The sequence below is a fragment of the Mesoplodon mirus genome (assembly GCF_964341445.2).
Source record: "Mesoplodon mirus genome assembly, chromosome: 8".
NCBI classification, from domain to species: Eukaryota; Metazoa; Chordata; class Mammalia; order Artiodactyla; family Ziphiidae; genus Mesoplodon; species Mesoplodon mirus.
In genome coordinates this window covers 86,359,121-86,384,897 of record NC_138984.1, presented here as the reverse complement: position 1 = coordinate 86,384,897, position 25,777 = coordinate 86,359,121, and the positions used below count along the sequence as shown (strand labels likewise).

The 25,777-nt window shown below is 37.5% G+C and overlaps 1 protein-coding gene and 1 pseudogene across 4 annotated transcripts in view; one reads left to right on the top strand and one right to left on the bottom strand.

Moving 5' to 3' along the window:
- Positions 1–25,777, top strand: part of SLC25A12 (solute carrier family 25 member 12) — a 92,969-nt gene that overhangs the window by 53,450 nt on the left and 13,742 nt on the right. For all 3 annotated transcript variants that reach the window (XM_082631167.1, XM_082631166.1, XM_082631168.1), the window contains 5 exons: positions 130–214; positions 11,401–11,482; positions 12,766–12,924; positions 16,177–16,229; positions 16,476–16,556. In XM_082631167.1, coding sequence (XP_082487293.1) covers positions 130–214; positions 11,401–11,482; positions 12,766–12,924; positions 16,177–16,229; positions 16,476–16,556 — 460 coding nt within the window. The remainder of the gene's footprint in view (positions 1–129; positions 215–11,400; positions 11,483–12,765; positions 12,925–16,176; positions 16,230–16,475; positions 16,557–25,777) is intronic.
- On the bottom strand, positions 7,103–7,627 carry LOC309809754 (small nuclear ribonucleoprotein E-like; annotated as a pseudogene). Its single transcript has 2 exons — positions 7,379–7,627; positions 7,103–7,192 (listed from the first exon to the last, which is right to left on the bottom strand). The product of its transcript is annotated as a small nuclear ribonucleoprotein E-like (transcript).

The window sequence follows — 25,777 nt, the reverse complement described above, 5'->3', positions numbered from 1 at the left end:
TGAATAGAGAAATACTACTGTTAAACCATAGTTCTTTTTTACCCTCTTTTTTTCTGAAGAAGGATGATCTTAGTATGAGGAGTTTGTTGGTATCTAACAGTTCTTTCTTTCGTGTGTTTTTGCCTGAAGGCGCTTGACTTTGGCAGATATTGAGAGAATAGCCCCATTGGCTGAGGCGGCCTTACCTTTCAACCTGGCAGAACTTCAGAGACAGGTAGGAGGAGTCTCATAAACAGAATCACCTTCAAAAATGCCGAAGTAATATGTACATGACAGCCTCAGGCTCCTGAATCTATGAAAAGTAAAAACTGCTTTACAGAAAGACTTAACTTAGCTCAAAGACTACCTTTATAGAACTTTTACCCCTACCCTCACAGAGTATTTTATGGAGCAACTAGATTTATGTTTGTGGTTTTTTTCTTCTAGCTTATTAAGATGAGGAAAATAAGAGTGTAGACATACATGGGCTTGGCTTCCCTCCCCCTAGGAGTAGCAGTTTTTTCCTTTTATTTGTCTAGTGACACTTAAAGATAAGTGTTAAGTTCATTTTGTATCATTAAACTGATATTTATAGGGTTTTTAAAATACAAAACATTCCTTTACTGGCATAAATCTTTCACTGAGAATGTGTCTTATAGATTACAACAATAACACAGGAAAACTATCTACTTAATGAACCAGAAGGAAAACCTTGATTATTATTACATTTTTGATAATATTAGTTTTTGTTTGAGTGATAAAAACAATAGCTCTGAGTCCTATAAAGTTAATGCAGTCTTATTTCTGGTTTCAAACATACTGTCTTGGTAGGAAAATAAACCTCATGATATTACCTTGAATAGTGGAACGGAGCAGTTTTTAAAAAATCTGATTTAAACTGAAGCCCTACTTCTGGAGCATTTGGAGGAAGCCTCAGTTGCAGCAATGGTCATATAGTTTTGGTGGGAGGGGGCGGTGAGGGTTATAGGAGGGCTAGTCCTTGTCTAATACACATGAGACCCGTGTCCCTCATGATTCTTTAGGAGACTGTGATGCCCTATGAGGCTAGGAGAGATGGAGAGGGTGTGGGGAGAGGGGGGATGAAGACAGGAGACAAGAAGAGAGAGAGAAAAGCTACATCGGCACGCCATGGAAAGAGAGCAAGTCTGCTTTTTCTTTACTGCTACCGTACTGTTGAATAGCCACATGTGCCAGTGAAAGATCTAGGTATATAAGTGTGCTTCACTGTGGGAAGTTTCAGTAGCAAATCTTTCTTCTACTTGAACTCCATGGAATGATGATTCTGCCTCTGAAACAAATTAGAATTTCCAGCTTTTCTCTGTATAATAAACAAGAACTTTTGTAGTCAGGTAAGTAAATTGAAAATGTAAAATAATTGCTTTTATATCTACATTTTATGTTAATACTTTGCTTGGTGTGTAATAAAGCTTCCTGTAAATTAAAATATATCTGTAACCCACTGTGATTTAGCCTCTTTAGTAGCAAAAAACTCTTATCTGCTGACAACAAAGTATCTTTTCATTACACGTTCTCAGATCCTTTACAAAAATAGATGGATTTATTCCAATTCATTGATTTATAGTAAAATTTAATAAAATTATTTAAACTTTGAGATGTGTTGAAATATTTAAAGAGTTCTTACTGAATTTAATTTCATATATTGTAGTACACATTTATAAAAATTTATTCTTGAAGTTTGAAAAGCTGCATTTCAAAAGGAGATATTTTTTAGTGTTACAGGTCTATTAATAGAGCTTTCCTTGGGGGTGTCCTTAATATTTGTAACTGGGGAATATCTCATTTAGCTTATTAGAAACAATGTGATGAATTAAAAAAACCCACTCATTTCCTCCTTTCTAAGCCTTTCTGCCACTCTTTTTTGTTTCACCTGCCTTTCTTGCCCCTAGCGATTTTCCTGGAGGCCATAAATGCAAGTTGCTTTTGTAATCTTTGGCGCCCTAAGTCTGCATCGCTCATACTTCTGATTCCTTAGGAAGGTGATGTAATTCCGATACTGTTGGAAGTGGTTTTGAAGACAGATTCGAAGATGATTTGCCTTCAGTGGCAGCACTGGTGCTTTTTTGTTTGTTTGTTTGTTTGTTTGTTTTTGCTTTACGCAGGCCCCTCACTGTTGTGGCCTCTCCCGTTGCGGAGCACAGGCTCCGGACGCACAGGCTCAGCGGCCATGGCTCACGGGCCCAGACGCTCCGCGGCATGTGGGATCCTCCCGGATCGGGGCTCGAACGCGTGTCCCCTGCATCGGCAGGCGGACTCTCAACCACTGCGCCACCAGGGAAGCCCAGCACTGGTGCTTTTTATGCTGGCATGGATGGCCTCAAACCTCTTGTCAGATACTTAGAAAGTGGGCAGTGATAAAAACCACTACTAACTCTTCTTACCGTTTGTTTCTGATTGGCATCCAGGATGGTGGTAGAGTGCCTTCTCTGCCTTTTCTCTAACAGTAGGATGGCGCAGGGATCTGCAGTCTCCAGAGAGCATGTAGAGATCCTGGGTGTTCTTACATTGGTCTCAAAGGAGGAAGGTCAGAGACTGTATTATTTTTCCTTTCACATATCAGCTAGATTGGGGAGTCTTATTGCTGAGGGTTAGGAATAGAGAAATAAAGTGAAGATTTTAAATCTATTTTTTTCCTGTAAATTAGGGTAAAAACAACACCTGGGAAAATAAAACTCAAAGAAGTCATAAATAATTTTTAGAATTTCTTAGAAATAGATTTATGAAGATTATTTAAGAGGGATTCAAGTTAATATCCCTAGTTACATCCGTTGTAATTCTGACCTTTACTGTCCTTGGCATCTGGTACAAGTTTCTGTGGGCCTCACTTTCTCCTTTAGTAAAATTAGTACCTGCAGGTATTTCTAAGAATCCTTTTAAGTTCTTGCATTCTGCAAAAGTTATGTGAATCAATAGATTTTTTTCTTTTTCAAAAATTTTAATGTATCTTCCTATTTCCTTGTAGCATTAAAAGCTATGTAAGGAATATAGGCTAGGACCCAAGTAGAATAATATAAAAATATGCCTAAGTTATTATAGCAAACAAAGTAGTAAGCTTTCTGCAGTTTTCAGTCTAGAAACAGGTTTTTTCAGTTAACGTAGTTTAGATTTATGAGGCATTCTCAGGCAGCCATATAGACTTCAATTTTAGTGACTGACTTGTTTTTGAAAATTCTCTAAGCCACAGAATTACATTAGTGCTAACCATAACTGTTTCCATGTCACTTCCAGAAGACATTTTTGATTCTCTCATTTTTTCTATACTACCACATATGAATACATGATTATTTACATTTTGTATGTAGAGTGTTCCTCTATAGGAATTTACTTGAAACTTAGATACAAAATAGGAAGGAAGGCATGTTTTGTTGTTTTCTCAATCTATGAAAGCTGTTATGAAAGCACATGTGCATGATGGAGAATCTGTGAGTTCCGAAACAGAAGAGGCAGACGTTAAGAACTTGGGGACGGACGATGTAACATCTTTCCTTTCTCCGTTTCCTCATTTACTAAGAAGAGCCAGTAGTATCCGTCTCATAGGGTTGTTGTTAGAATTACATGAGATGGTGCACCTACACCTACCAAGCACGCGATAAATGTCAACAGCTGTTACAGGTGTTGTTATTGTTACATATGAAAAGGCTGTCCGAGCAAACTCCAAGTTGGGCTCAGATATAGACATGACACGACTCCTGCATCCACCTCCATCCACTTTCCTTAGGTGGAAGGTGATGGGAAGTGAGGAAGAATTATATCTTTGTATTTTCTTCTTTATTGCCTGAAATGTTTTGCTTTTAAAATGTTTGTGCTGGCTGAAATTCTACGTTGTATTTTTTTTAAAATTATGACCGATGTATATCGTATAGAAAAAAAATTCCCACACCATACTGTACACAAAAGTACGTTCCAGTTGGGATGTTCTAAACTTGAGAGCTTAGAGAAGATAACATAGGAGATTATATTCATAATCGAGAGATAAGCAAAGATTTCACAAACAGGGCACAGAATACCTGTCATAAAGAAAACGATTAATAACTTGAACTTCATTAAATTTAAGAACCTTTGTTCATTAAAACATATCACTGAAAGGGTGAAAAGACAGGCTACACAAAAGGGAAAGATAAAGGATATCCAAATGGGGAAGGGAAGAGGAGGGGAGGGGAGGGGAGGGGAAGTTAGTTCAGCATCATTAGTAAACAGAAAAAAATACACATTAAAACTACAATTAGATGCTGTTTTATACTATCCAGATTGGCCAATATTATACTCTGACAATGGCAAGTGTTGTTTAGGAGGTGGAGGAATGGGAACTGTCAGAAACTTCTGGCATCACAACTGTGGAAACTATTTGGGAGTATCAACTACAATTGAAGAGACATATATCCTGTGACCTGACAATTCCTCTCCCAGGTGTAGTCCCTAACAGGAATAAGTACATATGTTGATTAAAAGGAACATGCAACAATGTATATAGCAGCATTATTTGCAGTAAGTGTCCATAGTAGAATGGGTAAATATGTTGTGGTATAGAGATGACCAATGAGAAAAATGGAAATTTTCAATGGGTTAACTAAAAGGAGGTGGGTTGCAGAGAGAAGAGGATGTGACATTTTTGAAGCATGAAGTGCTTTGGAGGTTAAAGACCAATTCTATCTAGCCCAATGTGAGAATGGGTACGCAACTTCTTTTTTTTTTCTTTACTGTATACTACGTAATTGCTTTTTCAACTGTATGGGGTAAATTATCTATGATGGACCTGCTTGGGCATATAAATACTTTTTTCTTTTAAGTTTTGTTTCTATGGGAAATTACATTCAAGCTACAGACCACTCACACAGAGAACTTTTGGAATATAAACTGGCTTGGGTTCTATCAGAACATTATTAGAATGATTTTTCTCTCTGTTTTCTATATAGTATTTCTTAGACAAATAGGAGTTTGTCTCTTTGTGTGTTTTGCATTCTAATGGACCTTCTTGAGAACTTTGTTTTCATGAGTAAAGATAAAGCGTTAAAATCCACTTACTAATTCTTTTCTTTTTTTTGGAACTTTTAACCTCTGTCATCTGCAATAGTTTTACCATAAATGGAAATCTATTCTCAAAAAGGAGGAGACTGGGTTTCTATACTAGTTTTATTTATGTATTTATTAGCCATTTACCTCATTTAAAGTATTAGAATTAAAGTCTTATTACAGTCTCTAACACAATTTAACCTCACCTCTCACTGAGAAAAAAGTATATATCATCACAGCTTTGGGTTTTAATCTTGTTTTATGAGGCCAAGAGTATGGAATTCAAATTCAGGCATATTAAATTCATAGATGTGATTTGCAGACAAAAGAATTTTATTTTCCCTAAGCTTATTTTGCTGTTACAGTCATACATTTTAGTTGATGTAAAGTCTAGCCTTCCCCTCTCCCGTCACAACCCATGCTCAGTATAAAAGACTTCAGCTTTTCCTTCCTTTTCTTCTGTCCATCAATAGAGTGCCATTTGGAAGAGGCAGTTCTCGTCGTTGGGTTGGCATACTCCATGAAGCGGCTTGATTTGGGCAGGGTGCCTGACTTGTTAACTGACATGATCTTGCCTTATCTAATTCTCATTTATAGGATAAGGTACATTTAACAACCAAGTAAAAGAACTTTCTCCTCTCTCAATGAGCTCTCGAGCCATTTCCTCATTTCCTATCATACACATACGCTTAGGGAGCAGGTGTAAAATCATTTAAGATTTTCAACTCTTATTTTGCTTTGAAAAACACTTAATTAATCTTGTTAAATATCACCTTCATGATCATAATCATAACCTTAAGGAAAAGAGTGCCCTTTCCTTTGGCCCATTTGCTCACGGTAGGTGATCTTCTTAGTGCTGAGATTTTCTTTCAGCCTAAATGCTAAAAAATTCAGTACACAGTCATTAATAGAGATGACAGCTACAGTAGCATTCTACTTATGAATATTCATGAAATGAAATCCATAGCATTAATTATATTAATTTACATACCTGAATATAAGTGAACCATAAGTTATAGTGATAGCTAAGCCTAAAAAAAAAAACCCCTTAGTAACCGTATATTGTATTTTTTTAAAAAAATAGAATGCAATTTAATAAGGGCAGAGATGGCATTTTCAAAAGGCATTTGGGTATTTATACTTAGAGATGTTTTTAGCTAAGAATTAAAGACAGTATAATCCTACAGTTTTCACAGGATTTTGTAGGGCTTATAAACATTCTTTAAAGGAAGAGCATATAGGGCTTCCCTGGTGGCGAAGTGGTTGAGAGTCCGCCTGCCGATGCAGGGGACGCGGGTTCGTGCCCGGTCCAGGAAGATCCCACATGCCGCGGAGCGCCTGGGCCCGTGAGCCATGGCCGCAGGGCCTGCGCGTCCGGAGCCTGTGCTCCGCAACGGGAGAGGCCATAACAGTGAGAGGCCCGCGTACCGCAAAAAAAAAAAAAAAAAAAAAAAAAAAAGGAAGAGCATATAAAGAAAATATATGTGCTTGAACACAGGAGAAAGCTTTTGTATGAGTAAGGGAATTAGTGGTTACTTGATTCTTTCTTTAATTGAGGTATAGGTGATTTACAATATTACATTCCAGGTGTATAACATAGTGATTCAGTATTTTTATAGATTATACTCCATTAAATGTTATTAGAAAATAATGACTATATTTCCATGTGCTGTACAATATATTCTTGTTGCTTATTTATTTTATACATAGTAGCTTGTGTCTCTTAATCACTTACCCTGCCTTTGTTTTTAGTTTTTTAAAAAATTTCATTGATGTGTAGTGGATTTACAACGTTGCGTTTAATTTCTGTTGTACAGCAAAGTGACTGTTATACATATATATATTCTTTTTCATATTCTTTTCCATTATGGTTTATCACAGGATATTGAATATAGTTCCTTGTGCTATACAGTAGGACCTTGTTGTTTATCCATTTTTTAAAAATAAAAACAATCCCACAGCATTTATTGTCATCTGCTAATAACATAAAGGTGAGCAAAACAATATGAATAAATGCTTTAGAATTACACTTCTAACAAAGGACACCTAAACAAACTGCATTGCCTTGTCAACAATTTCTCACTTCATTGATCATTTCTAGTTGGAGACACTTTGGAGCAGAATAATGTTATCTCCTTTTAACATGATCCGACCCAGTTGTTTTCTTTTTTTTTTTTGCAGTACGCGGGCCTCTCACTGTTTTGGCCTCTCCCGTTGCGGAGCACAGGCTCCGGATGCACAGGCTCAGCGGCCATGGCTCACGGGCCCAGCCGCTCCGCGGCATGTGGGATCTTCCCGCACTGGGGCATGAACCCGTGTCCCCTGCATCGGCAGGTGGACTCTCAACCACTGTGCCACCAGGGAAGTCCGACCCAGTTGTTCTCTTGACTTTGGTTTAGAATGAATCTCTTCTGCATCATCTAATACGAGGTTCATATACTCATCAAAACCAGTGATACAACCCTGTATCCGCATATTCACTTGCTCTTAAAGCCACACCTGAATCCGAGATATATTTTGCAAGTGTCTGAAGATGAGATTGATGGGCTGCACCATCCATCACCTTTTGCACCTTCTGGCCCTGGCCCTGGTACGCCATGGTGGAAGCTCACAAAGACCACACTATCCCACACACTCTATCTATCTGATATATAATAGTTTACATCCACTAGTCCTAAACTCCCAGTTGTCCCCCCTCCCCACCCCCTGGCCCCCTTGGCAACCACAAGTCTGTTCTCTATATCTGTGAGTCTGTTTTTGTTTTGTAAATAATGTTCATTTGTTTCGGGGTGTTTGTTTGTTTGTTTTTTGCTGTGCCACACGGTGTGCAGAATCTTATTTTCCTGACCAGGGATCAGACCTGTGCCCCCTACAGTGGAAGCATGGAGTCTTAACCACTGGACCACCAGGGAAGGCCCTGTGTCGTATTTTAGATTCCACATATCAGTGATACCATATGGCCCATACCCTTATCTTGCCCCTCCCCAATATTTGATTCATATTTGGGACCATAGCTCTTTTTAGTCAGTGAGTTTTAAATTTAACATATTCTTTTGAAAGAAGTCATGATTGAAAATAATTCATAATCTGTGAGAATGGATTTATTTTCACCCAGTTTTGTGACTGAGAAACTTCGATTTCGGAAAAAAAGTTTTATGTGTGCATTTTTAGAGGTTAAAAACATATATACTATATAGGTAGTATAACAGCCGCATTGGTTATAAAAGATTTTAAAATCTAAGCCAAAATGCCATAACTTGAATTTCTTTAAAATATGGACTTGAGGACACGGGGAGGGGGGAAGGGTAAGCTGGAACAAAGTGAGAGAGTGTCATGGACATATATACACTACCAAATGTAAAATAGATAGCTAGTGGGAAGCAGCCACATAGCACAGGGAGATCAGCTCGGTGCTTTGTGACCGCCTGGAGGGGTGGGATAGGGAGGGTGGGAGGGAGGGAGACGCAAGAGGGAAGAGATATGGGAACATATGTATATGTATAACTGATTCACTTTGTTATAAAGCAGCAACTATCACACCATTGTAAAGCAATTATACTCCAATAAAGATGTAAAAAAAAAATGTGATGTTGAACATCATCTTTACCTCAGAGATACAGATTGCGTTCATTTTCAACTGGATTGTCTTTGAAACAGAGTATCAGAATTAACTCATTACCCTCATTGTGTTCAATCAATACTTGAAAAACTAACTGAAGCATATTCAGTTAATATAATATTTTAAAGCGATACCGAGAAGGGTTTTGCATTAATAAATGCAAAATAAAATTTTAAAAAATCATTTTATTTCATCTCATTCTTTTATAATTTCTATTTTTGTATGTTTAGATGTATATTATATGTAATTTAATAATATATATTAGATTTTTATGTATATAATTAGTACAGTAAACCATGCGTATAATTTATAAATGAAGTCATATATTGGAGTTAAGTGCTTACAATCTTTGCCTGGCAGGAGTGTTCAGTTATAATGGAGAATGCAGTGGAGTGACAAGGGCCATTGCTCTGCTTATTCCCTATTTCACAGTGAGACCTTTGGCAAGTCGCCTGTCCTGTCCATAGTGTGGCCCTCTTACCTTTGTATGTATAGTGGACTGACTGGCAAAATAGTACAGTGTGGTCTCACTGTGGGTAGAAATTGCTGAGAGTAAGCATCCTTCCATGGTCTCACAAGGGAATTTATTTACAGAAGACTGAAAAACACTGGACCCCTGAGGGCTGCATCAGGGCAACAGTCCTGAGTGCTTGGTCAAGTACTTTCACCTTTTGGGGGACAACAAATCTCTAAACAGTCTAAAGTTAGTATTATTATCATAGTAATAAATGGAACAAAAAATATCTTTGTGGACGGCATATTTTTTGCTGTTCTGTGAATGAGTCAAAATTAGGCTTATACTCAAGGTTTTGTTAAAATATTCTACTCTTTCCCTTATTAAATTTCAAATAGAATGTCAATATTAAGTTGTTAATTGCTCACTTTTGTTACAGCATGTAGATCAAACATAATGGATGGCCATGCAGTTGCTTGGGCTAACTTGCTAGGAAAAAATGTATTCCCTACAAAATCATGATTATGTCTTTGTGCAGTTTTTCGCCTTTTTTTATGATGGTTTCTTCCATGTATTAAATTCAGTTTTGGATGTGATAGATGTATGCTTTCACCTAATTTCATTATAATAAAGTTGGTATATTGGGACAGTTGACATTTATAAAATATGTAGTGATTTTGTTTGAAGTAATGGTGTTTGACTAATTGCCAGATTTTCCAAGGGTTTCTTATTGACTTTTCATCAAACATTACTTATTTTCCTTCACTATAGAATATATTGAACCACAACACTATGACAGGCATAATGAGCTTTTAAAGGTCTCTGCCTACGGAGATCACAATCAAACATTAAATATTTAGATATCACATGCTTTTGTTCAAAGAGAAATGATGCTTACTGTGGTGCAAAATTTACAAAACAAGAAGACAGATAAAACCTTTCTATAGGCTGCTTCCCAAATTGTTTATAAATATCTGGTTTTGCCATATTTAGCTTCCTTAACTGAACTCTGAAGAGATTGTACAAATGAAAGCAAATGAGAGTAGACTAGCTTACTTTTTTCTTTCCTTTAGATTTTAGGCAAGGAGTCCCTCTCCATTAAATTATTCTAAATTATTCTAGTGAGAGTATCTAAACATTTTTATTATGCTGTGTTTTGAAAGCTCATTCAAGTTGCTATTTTTCAAGTTTTCTTATGATAAAGCAGTATTTTATTCCTTCATTTCAGACTGTTTATACACATAACTGTTATTTTCATAATGAAAATATTAAAGAACAAGACTGACACACTACTATAGACAAATTATTTCAAGTCCTTTATGTTGTGGGATACCAATGAAATAACATTCTGAACCACAATAGGTTTTTCCCATTAGCTTTATTTTCAACATAGATTTTATGTTAGAACTACAAATGTGGCTAGGACAGTGGTTCTCAACCTAACTACACAGCAGAATGATTTGAAGCCTTTTAAAAATGTATAAACCCCAGGCCTCAGGGATATATATTTTAAGGTCCCTCAGGTGTTTTCTTTGCGTAGGCAGAGTTGAGGAACACACAGGTCTAGGAGAGCAAATGCTCGGTAGCATAGGTGAGAAATACTATACTTATCTATTGATAACCTCAGTGGTTGAGCTTCAAAGCCACAAATAAAGGGGCAAAGGCTCTGAACCCTTGAAATAGCAGCTATTGAAGTTTTTCACTTTAGCCCAAAAGAGAAGTCCTTGACCTTGTTTTACATATAATCCTCACAATTCTAGTTATGTGATTTCTCCAGCCCTGACAGATGAGAAGCGGCAAAATCAAACTAGGAGGCTGTTGGTAAAAGAAGTAATAGTTGTCAAGCGTGGGAAGATAGTACAAACAGCTGCGTTAGATCTTGATGCAGAAATTGATGGACGTATGAATATGTTGACCTTCAGTCATTAGAGGTGGAAAATTATGATCAATATTATCTGATTTAGGAATCGCGATAGTTTTTATACATTTTAGAAAGATTTTAAAATTTTAAGTTGGTTAAAGAAGGGGGAAGTGATTTTAAACCTGAAATATTTACTTACCTGAAAGATTCACTTCTGTAGAATGATAGTGTATTCCCAAGTAGTAGCAGATAAATGAGGCATTAATAGGCTCGTGCAAATGGGGGGAAAAAGCTACTGAGTCTATTTGGCCAGATATGGTTTTTAAATGCTAATAATAGAAGTATCTATTTCAAAATCTTAACACAGCCAAATTATAGTTTTTTTCATTCGCCATATGCTTTTCCAAAATTTTTTACATGTTTTCTTCTTCCCCACAGCAATCTCACAGTTTAGGCAGGCCTGTCTGGCTCCAGATTGCCGAGTCTGCTTACAGATTCACTCTGGGCTCAATTGCTGGAGGTGAGTGACATGTCTATGTGCTGTTTCAAGCTTGCGTTCATGTAATATTATCTCACTAGACCGGGACAGATCAGCAAAGGTTCAGTTCATTGTTCCCAAGGGTCACGACTGCAGGGCTTTCTGAAGTATTCTTTATTTTTACCTATGATCAGAGGACTTGTCATAGCACGGCCATGCCCCCTCTGGCTCCAGTCTGTCTTCAAGACAAAACCTCTGTAATCATGTGAAAGTCTTGGATGCGTGCTGCACTCCCCTTAATTATACTGGTTAAAGCCAGTACGAAGAAATGGAGAATAAGACTGTGTTTCTGGTGTTAGGAGTGAGGGCAGGTAAGAGATCAAGATTTGGGGTACAAATCCCAGAACCTTATGAAATAAAACAACCTCTCAAAGTGATTCGCTTTTGCTTTTCTGCTTGTTTCCCCCCCTACCTCATCTTTTACTGGCTGAAGAATATCTAGACTTGAAGGTTATTTGTTAAAATGAACCTCTCTTCCCTGCTCCTGGGCAAAATTTGAGAGGCTTTTTTTGCTTAAATCTCTCCATAGAAAATGTATAAAAAATCTGAAGTTGCTTTATTGAGAAGAACCTAGTAGTGTGATTAAAATACTTATGATTTTTCAAAAGAAGCCTAAACTGATGAAACTATTATTTTTACTTTTCAATCTGTTTTAGAAGTTGTAAAGCATGTTTTGGTTTTCAACAGTTGAAAAATATAATACTCTAATTCATGTTATAAATTTTTCAGTCCCTGAGAAATTCTAAAGCCTGGGCTTTTTTTTTTTTATAAACCGAATGCTGTAAGTAGGGGGAGGGTCATGTTGAGATTTGGTTCCAATATTATACTTGTAACTAAGGTTAATTTACCAAAATGCTGTAGTAAACTAAATTTTAAAATTGCAGCCACCTATGTGTAGATATATAGTTATTTTAAGAGGTAACTTGTATAATATGTAGGCATTTAATGGAAAATATAAAGAAATATGTTATATATAAGAGTTTAATGTTGTTAAAGGAAATTGAGTGTTGATTATCTAATGTTGGTGATGACTTGAAAATCCATTACAGTTGTTCTCTGAAGCAGCTGTCTTTATGGATCCCGGTGGTTGCTAGCCTGTGATCCTTCAGCTGTGTATGGAAGAAGGGAAAATAACGTAAAATCTCTTTTGCGAGGATATATACTGTGTTCTGTTTTCTAGTCCTTTGATTTAGAGATTTGTTGTCCTTACAGATTCTCCGTTTAATTGTGCTCTCTTTTAAGCCTTACAATTGTTTCATTTGTAGCTGTGGGAGCCACCGCGGTGTACCCAATAGACCTGGTGAAGACCCGCATGCAGAATCAGCGTGGCACCGGCTCTGTTGTCGGGGAGCTGATGTACAAAAACAGCTTTGACTGTTTTAAGAAAGTCTTGCGTTATGAGGGCTTCTTTGGACTCTACCGGGGTGAGCAAGCAGATCTCAGCTGCTGAAGTTAGTGAGCTTATCTCACCAGCAGCAGGTTTCAGACTCAACTGATTGTGAAAATCAGTGCGCAGCCTTTTCAGACAGACTAGGGCTGTTTCTCTCTTTTTATTTCCTCCTTGCTCATTTCCCTTTTTACATTCTTGCTGGTAACTAGCAATATTAGTCTGCAGACAAGTTCTTTATTTCTTCTTCCTGCAATCTAAAGCCTGCGTTTTCCCCAGCATGGTCTATGGTGGTCACCATGCTCTTACAAACTAAGGCACATGTCTGCAGGTGGAATACGAGGATGACAGCTAAGAAATAGAGAGCTTCTTTTCTCAAAGAATTAGAGAGGAGAAATATATCTCTCCTCTGTGAAATAGAAACCAGACTGCCACTTGAAGGTGAGTGTACACTCTATCTGTTTGTTTCACCTGAAAGAAATATTGCACATTTTTGTCTCTTCCAAGGAGACCAGTGAGTCATCTGAAGGTTAAAAAAAAAAAAAGAAAGAAAGAAAGAAAAGAAAACCTTTTTGCTCCAAGTCTCATTCTTGCTCCTTTTCTCCCTGTAGTTCAGAGGCACTGAGTGGAAGCAGAGAGATTTTCTTTTGCAGGGAATGTTACCACCAACTCTAAGCTGAGCACACTGCTGTCGGGCATCAGAGGCAGCAAGCCCCATGCAGAATCCTCCCCACCCCCATCGGCTTTGTAGGAACTTGTTCTCTTAGGAGAGGGAGACTTTCATGTACATGTTTTCACATTAGAATTTAGGGTTTCCTTTGGGAGGGAGATTAATTTTTTAATCCCTTTGGGCGCCACTTAGAATTCTTTGAAAAACTTTCTACATGCTCAATTCCAGGGCATTTATGTAATTTACTGTACTTGTTTGTTTGCACACACAGTCCCATTAATCCTGAGCTCATTCTGAGCTCTGCTGAACTGTTTGGCTTAGAGCCTCTTCCTCGGAAAGAAAAACTGGGCCTGAGCAAAGCTTTATGCTCATGACCAGGAGGAAAAACACTTCTGATTGGCATTATGTGCAGATACTCAAGTGAAAATGTAGTTCTAATATACTTATACTTGAAGGAGAGGGTCCTGAGGATGTTCATTTTGGGCATTGTGTATAGAACAAGAGAAGAGAGTTGTTCTGGAATCAAACTAGGCTCAATACCCTGCCCCTGAGAAAGAATGTGATGAATTTTATTCAGATATGCAGAACTCTAGCCCGTCTGAATTCTAGCTGTACGACATTTACTCCATGGGAAGAGGTGTGCATTGTTAGAATGCAGATCTGTGCATGTGAGTGCTTGTTTTAGACAGTATTAAACTCTGCATATCTAGATTTTATTTAATAGGGAATCTGAGGGTTAAGTGGCACTACGGTGGTTTTCTTCTTTGACATCTCCAGTCTTTCTTTGTTGAGTAAGAATCTTTCTTCTTCCTTGGTATACTTTAAAAGAGAAGGAACCTAGACATACACCACACAGTTTAGCCTTCTCAATGGATGGATGCTTACAGAAGATTTCATTTGGGAGAGATATCATGTTAATTAAATGGGTCCAATATAGCAAGTTGGGGGTGGAGGGTGTGAAGGGATCATTAGCTTGATTCAGAATGTGAGCTGATACAATCAGTCCTTTAAGTGAGAGATTGTAGGAGTCCTGTACCTGAACACTGTGATTGTTGAGATTGTCATATATTGCTTAGAAGTGGTCCATTATTTTGTCAGATGATTGACAAAATTATTGACAGATTAGCCTAAATTTCTTTATAGTCAACAATGATAAAATGACATAAACCAGTACTTTATTAACATTCCGTGAGCCTTATTGAGGCAAGTAGTAAAACAAACACACATGCTGACACCGTTGTATGGGAGTCAGATTGAAAGTAATAGGGCCTGATAATCATGAGAGTTAGAAAGTTAAGACTGCCATCTGCTGATTTATTCTTTTAAATCAGTTTGCTACCCATTAAAGGTGTGTGCACATTTGTGTTTGTCACTGATAATTCAGTTTGACTGACAGTAGGCTGTATGTACGATTACTTGCTGGCTCTCAACTTGTAGAAAATCACTCAGCAGTATCCTCAAAGTAGGCTTAAGATCAGTAGCGAGCATGCAAACACATACATAACTTCCCCTTGGCTGGGTGATTTAAAGGATATAGTATGTTTAAAGATGTATGCAAAAAATGTATTTTAACGATTTGGATAATCTGTGTGCTTTAGAAAGTTGAGCCCTATGAATAGCTACAGATGTTGAGTTGTTTATATATTTTTTCTTTTGCAGCCAGCCTGGAAAATTTAACTTTCTAAGAATAATGATTTCCTTTGTTTTAGGAGAAATCTTTTGAAATGTCTTAAGTTTGACATATATTAGCAAATAGGCTAACAATGGGCTGTTTTTGCTTGTAGAAGATACCCATTAAATGTTACTTAAAACTGCATTTTTCTTTGCAGTTTTGGCTTTCTTTTAAATAAATGAGTGGGCTTCCCTGGTGGCGCAGTGGTTGAGAGTCCGCCTGCCGATGCAGGGGACACGGGTTCGTGCCCCGATCCCGGAAGATCCCACATGCCGCGGAGCGGCTGGGCCCGCGAGCCATGGCCGCGGAGCCTGTGTGTCCGGAGCCTGTGCTCCGCAACGGGAGAGGCCACAGCAGTGAGAGGCCCGCGTACAGCAAAAAAATAAATAAATAAATAAATGAGTACCGAATTCTGGGTTTCTGTAAAGAGAAAATGATGGGAGTGGTTTTCTGTAATAGCCAAGTCACTGTATGCTATTACGCAGGTAGCATCATTTGTGGCAAAATCTGGGTCTACTTAACAAGACACTTTGCAGAGCTTTTCGAAGCATACAACATTGGCTTCTCTAAAGTGTCTGTGTATGTTAGTATGTTGTTGGTTGTAAAGGGAGGTAATCTGGTTTCACTGCTATTGGCAGTGTTCTGGGAGTAGACAAGATCCATGTGTTCCATTCCTTCCTCATACTTTTTGGGAAGTGTTAGATAACCAGGCTTTAAAGGAGGCATGCTTAAGAAAAGGATTTATAGGCTCAAGAAGTATAACATTGTTTTGACATGAATAATTATTATATACATATGCATAGTTTTTAGGATAAGCCACTTTTCCCATTTTAATAAAAACCCTAAAATGTTTGATGGGTAAATAATATGGGGAAAACCACCTTGTTGGGCTTGTGTATTCACGTCTAGTACATCTATACTGCTAACAATTCTCTCTGTTTACCTAGGTCTGATACCACAACTTATAGGGGTTGCTCCAGAAAAGGCCATTAAACTGACTGTAAGTTTCTTTCTCGTTGAATTTATGTCATTTGTTTAGATTATCATTAAGCCAAAAGTGAAAACTTATGCTGGTAAGACTAGCACACTATCAAGGCACTTGTAAAATTTTAAACTTATTTGTAGTCATTTGCTAATTTTAAATTTTATATGAGACAAATATTTTGCTGATTTGGGAAAACCAGTAATGTACCACTAAAGGTAATGATTGGGAATTCTGGTTAACTGATGTTGTCTTTCTAATTAGGTCAATGATTTTGTCCGGGACAAATTTACCAGGAGAGATGGCTCCATTCCACTTTTAGCAGAAATCCTTGCTGGAGGTTGTGTAAGTATTAATACTGATGATTTCTCATGGCAAATATGTTCCTTAGGATTTTTGCACACTGGATATACTATCTGAGTGACATGCCCCCTGAACTCAAGGGACTCTAAGCAGATTTTCTCAGTGATAATAAGGAATGATTTTTAAAATTTCATTGCATAATCTCACTGGTTTTGGGGCAGAAAAGAGGTATTTTTGTAGAGGTAGTATTCTTAGAAGCTCCTAAAACTTTACCTTTTACACTTTTTAGAGTTCTAATTCTGTTTCTTTTTAAATACCACAGAAAACAGAATAGTGGATAAAGTTACCCTATATTTATATTGACTGGAACTTTAAAATAAGTGTGAGGTGACTGATTAATTGGACCCTTGTATTTTTGGTGTAGAATTGAGTAAGCCATTGTGGTATAATTATAATTTTCCTCCTTTTAGACCAGAGCAAACAACCATAACTATGTTGAAGCTATTGACAATTCTGAACTCAGAGATTCTGTCTTTAAAGTGTGAGCATGACATTGGATTTAGACTAATTCTCAAATCTAAGTTTGCAGCTCAACTCATCTTATTTGTGGTGCTCCTTTCACATTTGGTAGTACATGATTTTTTTAAAGATTTATTTAGTCCATTTTGTCCCTGAAACCCTTAATGACTTCCAGTTGACTTGGCTGACAGTCTTGGCTAAACCCTCCTCAGTTGCTTGTGGAACCTGAGGTGATGAGGTCAGTGACCTTTGCAGCTTTTAATTCAGAGGAGATTCCCTGAGGGTCAGAGAGAGAGGGTGCTCTGGATTCTCCTTCATGATATTTGTCAGCCTGGCACATACCTGGGTCCTCATCTTTCTGCAACCAAAGTTCTTATGGAAGAGGTAGCTTGGCGCATTCTCTTTGTGTGTGTGTGCGTGCACGCACAGGTGTGTACTTATGTGCATTTGCCGCTATACCTGCACACATGCCCAAGTGCATTCTCAGGGAGAAAACTCATGTCTTTGGCTAACTTTTTTCATGGAGGACAAATAATGGACATAGACTAAGACCTTTGCTTAGTTCTTACTGTTGTTTCTCCTCTTCCTTTGCCCCAATTAGATGCTGTAAGTGTTTTTCTTCTAATGAAAGAACCATTGCGTATCATAAATATTATTTTTCTCAGTGGTTTTAGTTTTAATTTGGTTAAGAAATTTCCTAACTCAGCTTTGCCGCAACACTGTGTACATTTGTCAGAAATCTTCCAAGTCATGCTCTCTGTGTTCCATGTAGCTAATTATTTGTTTCCATTTGTGATATCCAGAGGTTTTTGCCCATGAGCCTGACTTGTTCCCTTGTCTGACATGTGACCTAAGTGGTTAAATTATAATCAGGTATTTGGTTCCTTTGTTCTTTCTAGGTATTGACCCTGTTTCTAGGTTTGAACTTTGGGAATTTCTCTTGAAGTCTGGGGTGCCTTGAGGGTTGTGCTGACAGTCTAAATCTCTTCCTTAAGAGATTTATTTCTGGAAGCTTTGACTCATTTCTGGACGCTTCGATGGATTGTCTAGCTGGAAATTGACAGCGTGAAAAATAGGCAGGTTGGGCTATAGGAGGATGATTAGGTTGTATGCAGTTCTTCACAAACACTTTCTGCTTCCCTCTTTCCTCTACATATCTTCATTTCAGGGAGGAAAGAAAATGTAAATTATTGAGTTTCTACTGATGAATTCAATCACACTACAGTATAAATGATTGTTAAAGCACAATCTGCTACTTCTCCCGAAAGTCTACATATTTCAACAGAGAATAACCTTAAACAAAAAGGATGAGTCTCTGCTGATAGAATATCAGGCACCGTGGAATATAGGAATACTCTTTTTGCTGAATGAAACATGGTAAGCAGCCACCAGATAAACACTAGGAAGAGTGGCTGCCCGTGAGGCTGATCAGGAGAACCCAACCCTCAGGATCCTGGGTACGGGTGGTGATAGAATGTGGAGTGTCCTGTGGGTGTTTGGCTGAATGCTGTCAGTGCCACCAGGTGAGAGGAGTGCAGCTGTTTTTCCAAACATCACTCAATTTTAAAGATGTATTGGGTTGGCCAAAAAGTCCCTTCGGTTTTTAAGTAAAAATAAAAGACACGTTTTTCATTTTCACCAAGAACTTTGTTGAACAATGAATTCACCCTTTTGTCCCACTACCTTCTGCCATTTTTCAGGCAACTTCATGATTCCATCTTCCCAAAACTTTTTATCTTTTTGAGCAAAGAACTGTTCCAGGTGCCTTTTACAGTCTTACAGAGAATTGAAGTTTTTTCCATTAAGAGAATTTTATAAAGACCTAAATAAATGGAAATCTGAAGGTGCAATGTCTGGTGAATACGGCGGATGAATCAGAACTTCCCAGCCAAGCTGTACCAGTTTTTGCCTGGTCATCAAAGAAACATATGGTCTTGCGTTATCCTGTTGGAAGATTATGCCTTTTCTGTTGACTAATTCTAGATGCTTTTTGTCGAGTGCTGCTTTCAGTTGGTCTAATTGGGAGCAGTACTTGTTGGAATTAATCGTTTGGTTTTCCAGAAGGAGCTCATAATAGAGGACTCCCTTCCAATCCCACCATATACACAACATCACCTTCTTTGGATGAAGACTGGCCTTTGGTGTGGTTGGTGGTGGTTCATTTTGCTTGCCCCACAATCTCTTCCATTCCACATTATTGTACAGTATCCACTTTTCATCACCCATCACAATTTGTGTTAAAAACGAACATTTTCATTACGTTTAAGTAGAGAACTGCATGCGGAAATACGGTCAAGAAGGTTTTTTTCGCTTAACTTACATGGAACCCAAGCATCAAAGCGATTAACATAACCAAGCTGGTGCAAATGATTTTCAGTGCTTGATTTGGTTATTTTTAGTATGTCGGCTATCTCCTGCATGGTATAATGTTGATTGTTCTCAGTGTCTCGATTTGATCTTATCCACTTCAACTGCTCTACCCAACCATGGAGCATCGTCCAGAGAGAAATCTCCAGCACGAAACTTTGCAAACCACTTTTGACACGTTCAATCAGTCACAGCACCTTCTTCATACACTGCACAAATCTTTTTTTGCGTTTCAGTTACGTTTTTCCCTTTCTTGAAATAATAAATAAAGCATAATAGGCCGAAAATGTTGCTTTTTTTCTTCCATCTTCAATATTAAAATGCCTACACAAAAATTCACCAATTTTGATAAGTCTTTTTTTAAATGCATGCTGATATGACAGCTGTCACTTACAATCTAACAAAATTATTTTGAGTGACGTTAAAGGCAACTAAGTGCTACTAGAGCCATCTTACGGAGAAAACTGAACAAACATTTTTGCCAACCCAATACCTAATGTGTTGACCTAATGCAGATTAATTCAGAAGAAATGGCTCAAACTGAGCAGTTAGTATTGACTTTATAGATTTTTTTTCCATAGCAGAAGAATCAGCTAGGACTAGGGTCTTGAGTTCCCTACATATGGGAGGGAAGTTCTACTGCTCTGAAAATGACTGTGCCGTCCTTTAGGAAATATGATGTACACTAACTAGATCATTGAGGTGACCAAGAAATGAAAATATCCAGTCCTTAAGCACTATGTGTTTTTTTGTTGTTTGTTTTATTTTGTGATCTGTTTTTAAAAGTATGTGATATTAGATATATGTAAAAGAGAACACATTATATAAACAAAAAGTTATAATAAAATGAGCATCCATGAGCCTACCACTCAGCTTAACTACAGTATTACTATTATCATTGATGCTGGTTTTTGCTTTTACTGTAGCTCTAATCTGCTAGAATGTTAATGAGCTGTAGGGACTTTTCTTGCTGGGCTGAACATTTTATAGGCATTCTGTCATTATTATTCCCAATTGGAGTTGAAGAAAATAAAACCTGAGAGAGATCTAGCACTTAGTGAATGGCAAAGTTGAGAGTCAAACCACGTTTGTCTCCAAATCTCTATTAACTCATATTTGGTATGTTTTCATTCATTCTTTCTTCCATTTATTCATTCTCATCCAACAAGCTGTCAAGGCTGAGAAGGATTTAGAGTTTCTTCCTGTGCAAGGAACTAGACTTAGGAAATGTTTATATCTCATAGAAAAAGGGTAGTTCTGACCATTCTCACCAGATAAAACCTAATCTTGTATCTAATCATATTCCACTGTGGTAGTTTGAAAGTAGAATTCCTTATCATTATTTGCTTCATTTCTACATGTCACCAAAGAAAATATGTGCTTATGATTATAATTCATTGTAATAATAGCTACCGTTTCTTGAGCCTCTTGCACTGGCTGAACACTTTATAGACATTATCTCATTATTATTCCCAGCTGGAGTCGAAGAAACTAAAAGCTCAGTGAAATCAAGCACTTAGTAAATGGAAAAATTGAAATTCAAGCCCCTTCTGTCTCTAATCTATATTCTTTCATACTTAGTTTATGTTTCCATTCGTTCAGTCTGTCATTCATTCTCTCATTCATCAAATGCTTGCTATGTTTCAGGAAAAAATTTTAAAATAACAGCTTTATTGAGATAGAGTTCACATATCATACAATTCCCCACACTTAAAGTGTACAATTCAGCAGTTCTGAGTGTATTCACAGAGCTGTGCAACTATCACCATAGTCAATTTTAGAACATTCCCTTCCCCAAAAGAAACCTAGTACTCTTTAGCTATTGCCTTCCAATTTTCCCGCCCTCTCCCCATCAAGTCTTAGGCTACTACTCGTAAACTTTCTGTCTCTATAGATTCACCATTTCTGGACATTTCATATAAATGGAATCAAACAATATATGGCCTTTTGTGTCTGGCTTCTTTCACTTAGTGTAACGTTTTCAAGGTTTATTCATGTTGTAGTATGTATCAGTATTTCAGGCCTTTTTTATTGCTGAATAATATTTCATTATATAGATAATACCACATTTTTTTTTATCCATTCATCAATTGTTGAACACGTGGGTTGTTTCCACCTTTTGGCTGTTATGAATAATGCTGCTATGAACATTCATGTAAGAAGTTTTGTGGACATATGTTTTCATTTCTCTTGTGTATATACCTAGGAGAGGAATTGGTGGGTCATATGGTAACTCTAACTAGTATTTTGAGGAACTGCCAGATTGTTTTCCAAAGTGGCTGCACCATTTTACAATCCTACCAGCAATGTATGGGGGTTCTGATTTCTCCACATTCTTGCCAATACTTATTATTATGTCTTTTCGTTATAGCCATCCTAGTGATATGAAGTGGTATCTTACTGTGATCTAATGACTGACAGTGTTGAGCATCTTTTCATGAATGTACTGGCATTTGTTTATCTTTGGAGAACAATGTGTTCAGAATATTTGCCCATGTTTTAGCTGGGTTGTTCGTCTTTTTTTTTTTTTTTTTTTTTTTGCGGTACGCGGGCCTCTCACTGCTGTGGCCTCTCCCGTTGCGGAGCACAGGCTCCGGACGCGCAGGCTCAGCGGCCATGGCTCACGGGCCTAGCTGCTTCGCAGCATGTGGGATCTTCCTGGACCGGGGCACGAACCCGTGTCCCCTGCATCGGCAGGCGGACTCTCAACCACTGTGCCACCAGGGAAGCCCTGTTCGTCTTTTATTATTGAATTGTAAGAGCTCTATATGTATTTAGGGTATTCTGTATACACACAAGAGTTCTGTATATATTTAGTGTACCTTACCAGATACGTGATTTGCAAATATTTTTCACTTTCTTGACTGTCCTTTGAAGAACTGGACTTTGATTTTAATGAAGTCCAACTTATCTATATTTTCTCTTGTTGCTTGTGCTTTTTGTGTCATATCTAAGAAGTCATTGCCTAATCCAAGATCATGAAGATTTATACCTCTATTTTCTTCTAAGGGTTTTATAGTTTTAGATCTTACATTTAGGTCTTTGATCTTTCACACAAATTTTTAACCTTAATTTTTTCCAGTGTTTTGCTTTGAGCAGAGATATTACCAAATGAAAGTTTTATTTTTCATTGTCAACATTTCAGTATATTTCCTCCTAATGCTTTTATAGACGTGCTTTTGTGCATGTACAGACATGAACACACACACACACGTATGCACGCACATTATATATATTTTTTAACATCTTTATTGGAGTATAGTTGCTTTACAATGTTGTGTTAGTTTCTGCTGTATAACAAAGTGAATCAGCTATACGTATACATATATCCCCATATCCCCTCCCTCTTGAGCCTCCCTCCCTCCCTCCCTATCCCACCCCTCTACGTGGTTACAAAGCACCGAGCTGATCTCCCTGTGCTATGCAGCTGCTTCCCACTAGCTATCTATTTTACATTTGGTAGTGTATATATGTCAATGCTACTCTCTCACTTCGTCCCAGCTTACCCTTCCCCCTCTCCATGTCCTCAAGTCCATTCTCTACATCTGCGTCTTTATTCCTGTCCTGCCTCTACGTTCTTCAGAACCTTTTTTTTTTTTAGATTCCATGTATATGTGTTAGCATATGGTATTTGTTTTTCTCTTTCTGACTTAACTTCACTCTGTACGACAGACTCTTAAGTCCATCCACCTCACTACAAATAACTCAATTTCGTTCCTTTTTATGGCTGAGTAATATTCCATTGTATACGTGTGCCACATCTTCCTTATCCATTCATCTGCTGATGGACACTTAGGATGCTTCCATGTCCTGGCTATTGTAAATAGTGCTGCAGTGAACATTGTGGTACATGACTCTTCTTGAATTATGGTTTTCTCAGGGTATATGCCCAGTAGTGGGATGGCTGGGTCATATGGTAGTTCTGTTTTTAGTTTTTTAAGGAACCTTCCTACTGTCTTCCATAGTGGCTGTATCAATTTACATTCCCACCAACAGTGCAAGAGTGTTCCCTTTTCTCCACACCCTCTCCAGCATTTATTGTTTGTAGATTTTTTGATGATGGCCATTCTGACTGGTGTGAGGTGATACCTCATTGTGGTTTTGATTTGCATTTCTCTAATGATTTCTCTAGTGATGTTGAGCAACCTTTCACATGTTTGTTGGCAACCTGTATGTCTTCTTTGGAGGAATGTCTATTTAGGTCTCCTGCCCATTTTTGGATTCAGATGTTTGTTTTTTTGATATTGAGCTGCATGAGCTGCTTGTAAATTTTGGAGATTAATCCTTTCTCAGTTACTCAGTTTCCAAATATATTCTCCCATTCTGCGGGTTGTCTTTCGTCTTGTTTATGGTTTCCTTTGCTGTGCAAAAGCTTTTAAGTTTCATTAGGTCCCATTTGTTTGTTTTTGCTTTTATTTCCATTTCTCTAGGAGGTGGGTCAAAAAGGATCTTGCTGTGATTTATGTCATAGAGTGTTCTGCCTATGTTTTCCTCTAAGAGTTTTATAGTGTCTGGCCTTACATTTAGGTCTTTAATCCATTTTGAGTTTATTTTTGTGTATGGTGTTAGGAAATGTTCTAATTTCATTCTTTGACATGGAGCTGTCCAGTTTTTCTGATACCACTTACTGAAGAGGCTGTCTTTTCTCCATTGTATATTCTTTCCTCCTTTATCATAGATAAGGTGACCATATCATGCACATTATTTTTTAAACCAGATGGAAGTTTTGTTGGCTCTGACTTCCTGATTAGAAATGCTCTCACTTTCTAAGGGCAGCAGAAAATCACAGCAGAGCTTCTCACTTTGGAAATAGATATAACCTTTGGGAACAGAATTATAAACAGAGTGTGTGTTTTCAAATTTAAATCTTCATTGGGAACATTAACCAAACCTATTTTATAGCTATATTAAAATCTTCTCAAAAAAGACTTTAATAGTTCAGAATTTATGATTTAGATGTGATATGATTTTTTTGTTGTTGTATCTGTAACTCGAACTTTAGATTTAATAATTTCTCCACCCTTCTTTAGGTGGGGATGAGATAAGAGTGTATGCATTTGGATACAGTTACTCAGTAAATATCTGTTATGGATGCTTATGAGCATCCTCCCTTTATATATGTATAAATGTATACATACATGTTACACATACATATATTACATGTCCATATCAGACATAAATATAATTGAGTGTTTAGGGCTTGCCTAGTGGCGCAGTGGTTAAGAATACACCTGCCAATGCAGGGGACACGGATTCGATCCCTGGTCCGGGAAGATCCCCCATGCTGTGGAGCAACTAAGCCCGTGCACCACAACTACTGAGCCTGTGCTCTAGAGCCCACGAGCTGCATCTACTGAAGCCCACATGCTCTAGAGCCCATGCTCCGCAACAAGAGAAGCCACCACAATGAGAAGACCACGCACCGTAATGAAGAGTAGCCCCTGCTCGCCGCAACTAGAGAAAGCCCATGGGTAGCAACAAAGACCCAAGACAGCCAAAAATAATAAATGAAAATAAATAAATTTATTTTAAAAAATATATATATATATAATTGAGTGTTTAATTATGGTATCTGTTGTGTGCAGGAATAATATCAATACTTTGTTGTCAACTTAGAATTTTCCAGTTACTTTAACATGCACTATTACCACCTCCTATAAAATGGGTAGATGAGAAACAGAAGCTCAGACAGGCTAACTCTCATCCCAGATCACACAGCTAATATATGCTGCAGTTTTCATGTACACCCAAATATTTTGATTTTAAAGAAAAGACCAACTCCTTTTGTTCTATAATGCTCTTAGGGAATCAAATCAAGGCCTTCTCCATGTGTCAAAATAAATCTAGATGAGCCCATTCAAATTTGTAGTGGCTTTTCTTTCTTTTTTAAAAATATTACATAGATATATATCATAGAAATTTAGCATATATCTGAATATATATACATATATATGTTATTTAGGTATAATTAATGTATTAAAAAAACTTAGCTGTCAGCTTAATGAGTTTTAACAATTGTATACACCCATGAAATCACCACTCAAGAGTGAGATAAAGAACATTTCACCCTAGAAAATTAATTCATGCCTCTTTCCAGTCAATCATTCCTCCCCTCCCCCAGGCAGCCACTGTTCTGATTTCTGTCAACAGTTTTGTTCCTTCTTGGATTTCATATCAACAACGTGCACGAAATGCATTCTTTTATTGTCGGCCTCTTTTGCTTAACAGAGTGTTTTTAAGAGTCATCCTTGTTATTGTGTGGGTATCAGTATTGGGTTTTTTGTTTATTTGTTTTTGATTTTACTGAGCATTATTCCGTGGTATGAATTAACTACAATTTGCTTGTCCATTCTTCTATTGATGGACATTTGGGTTGT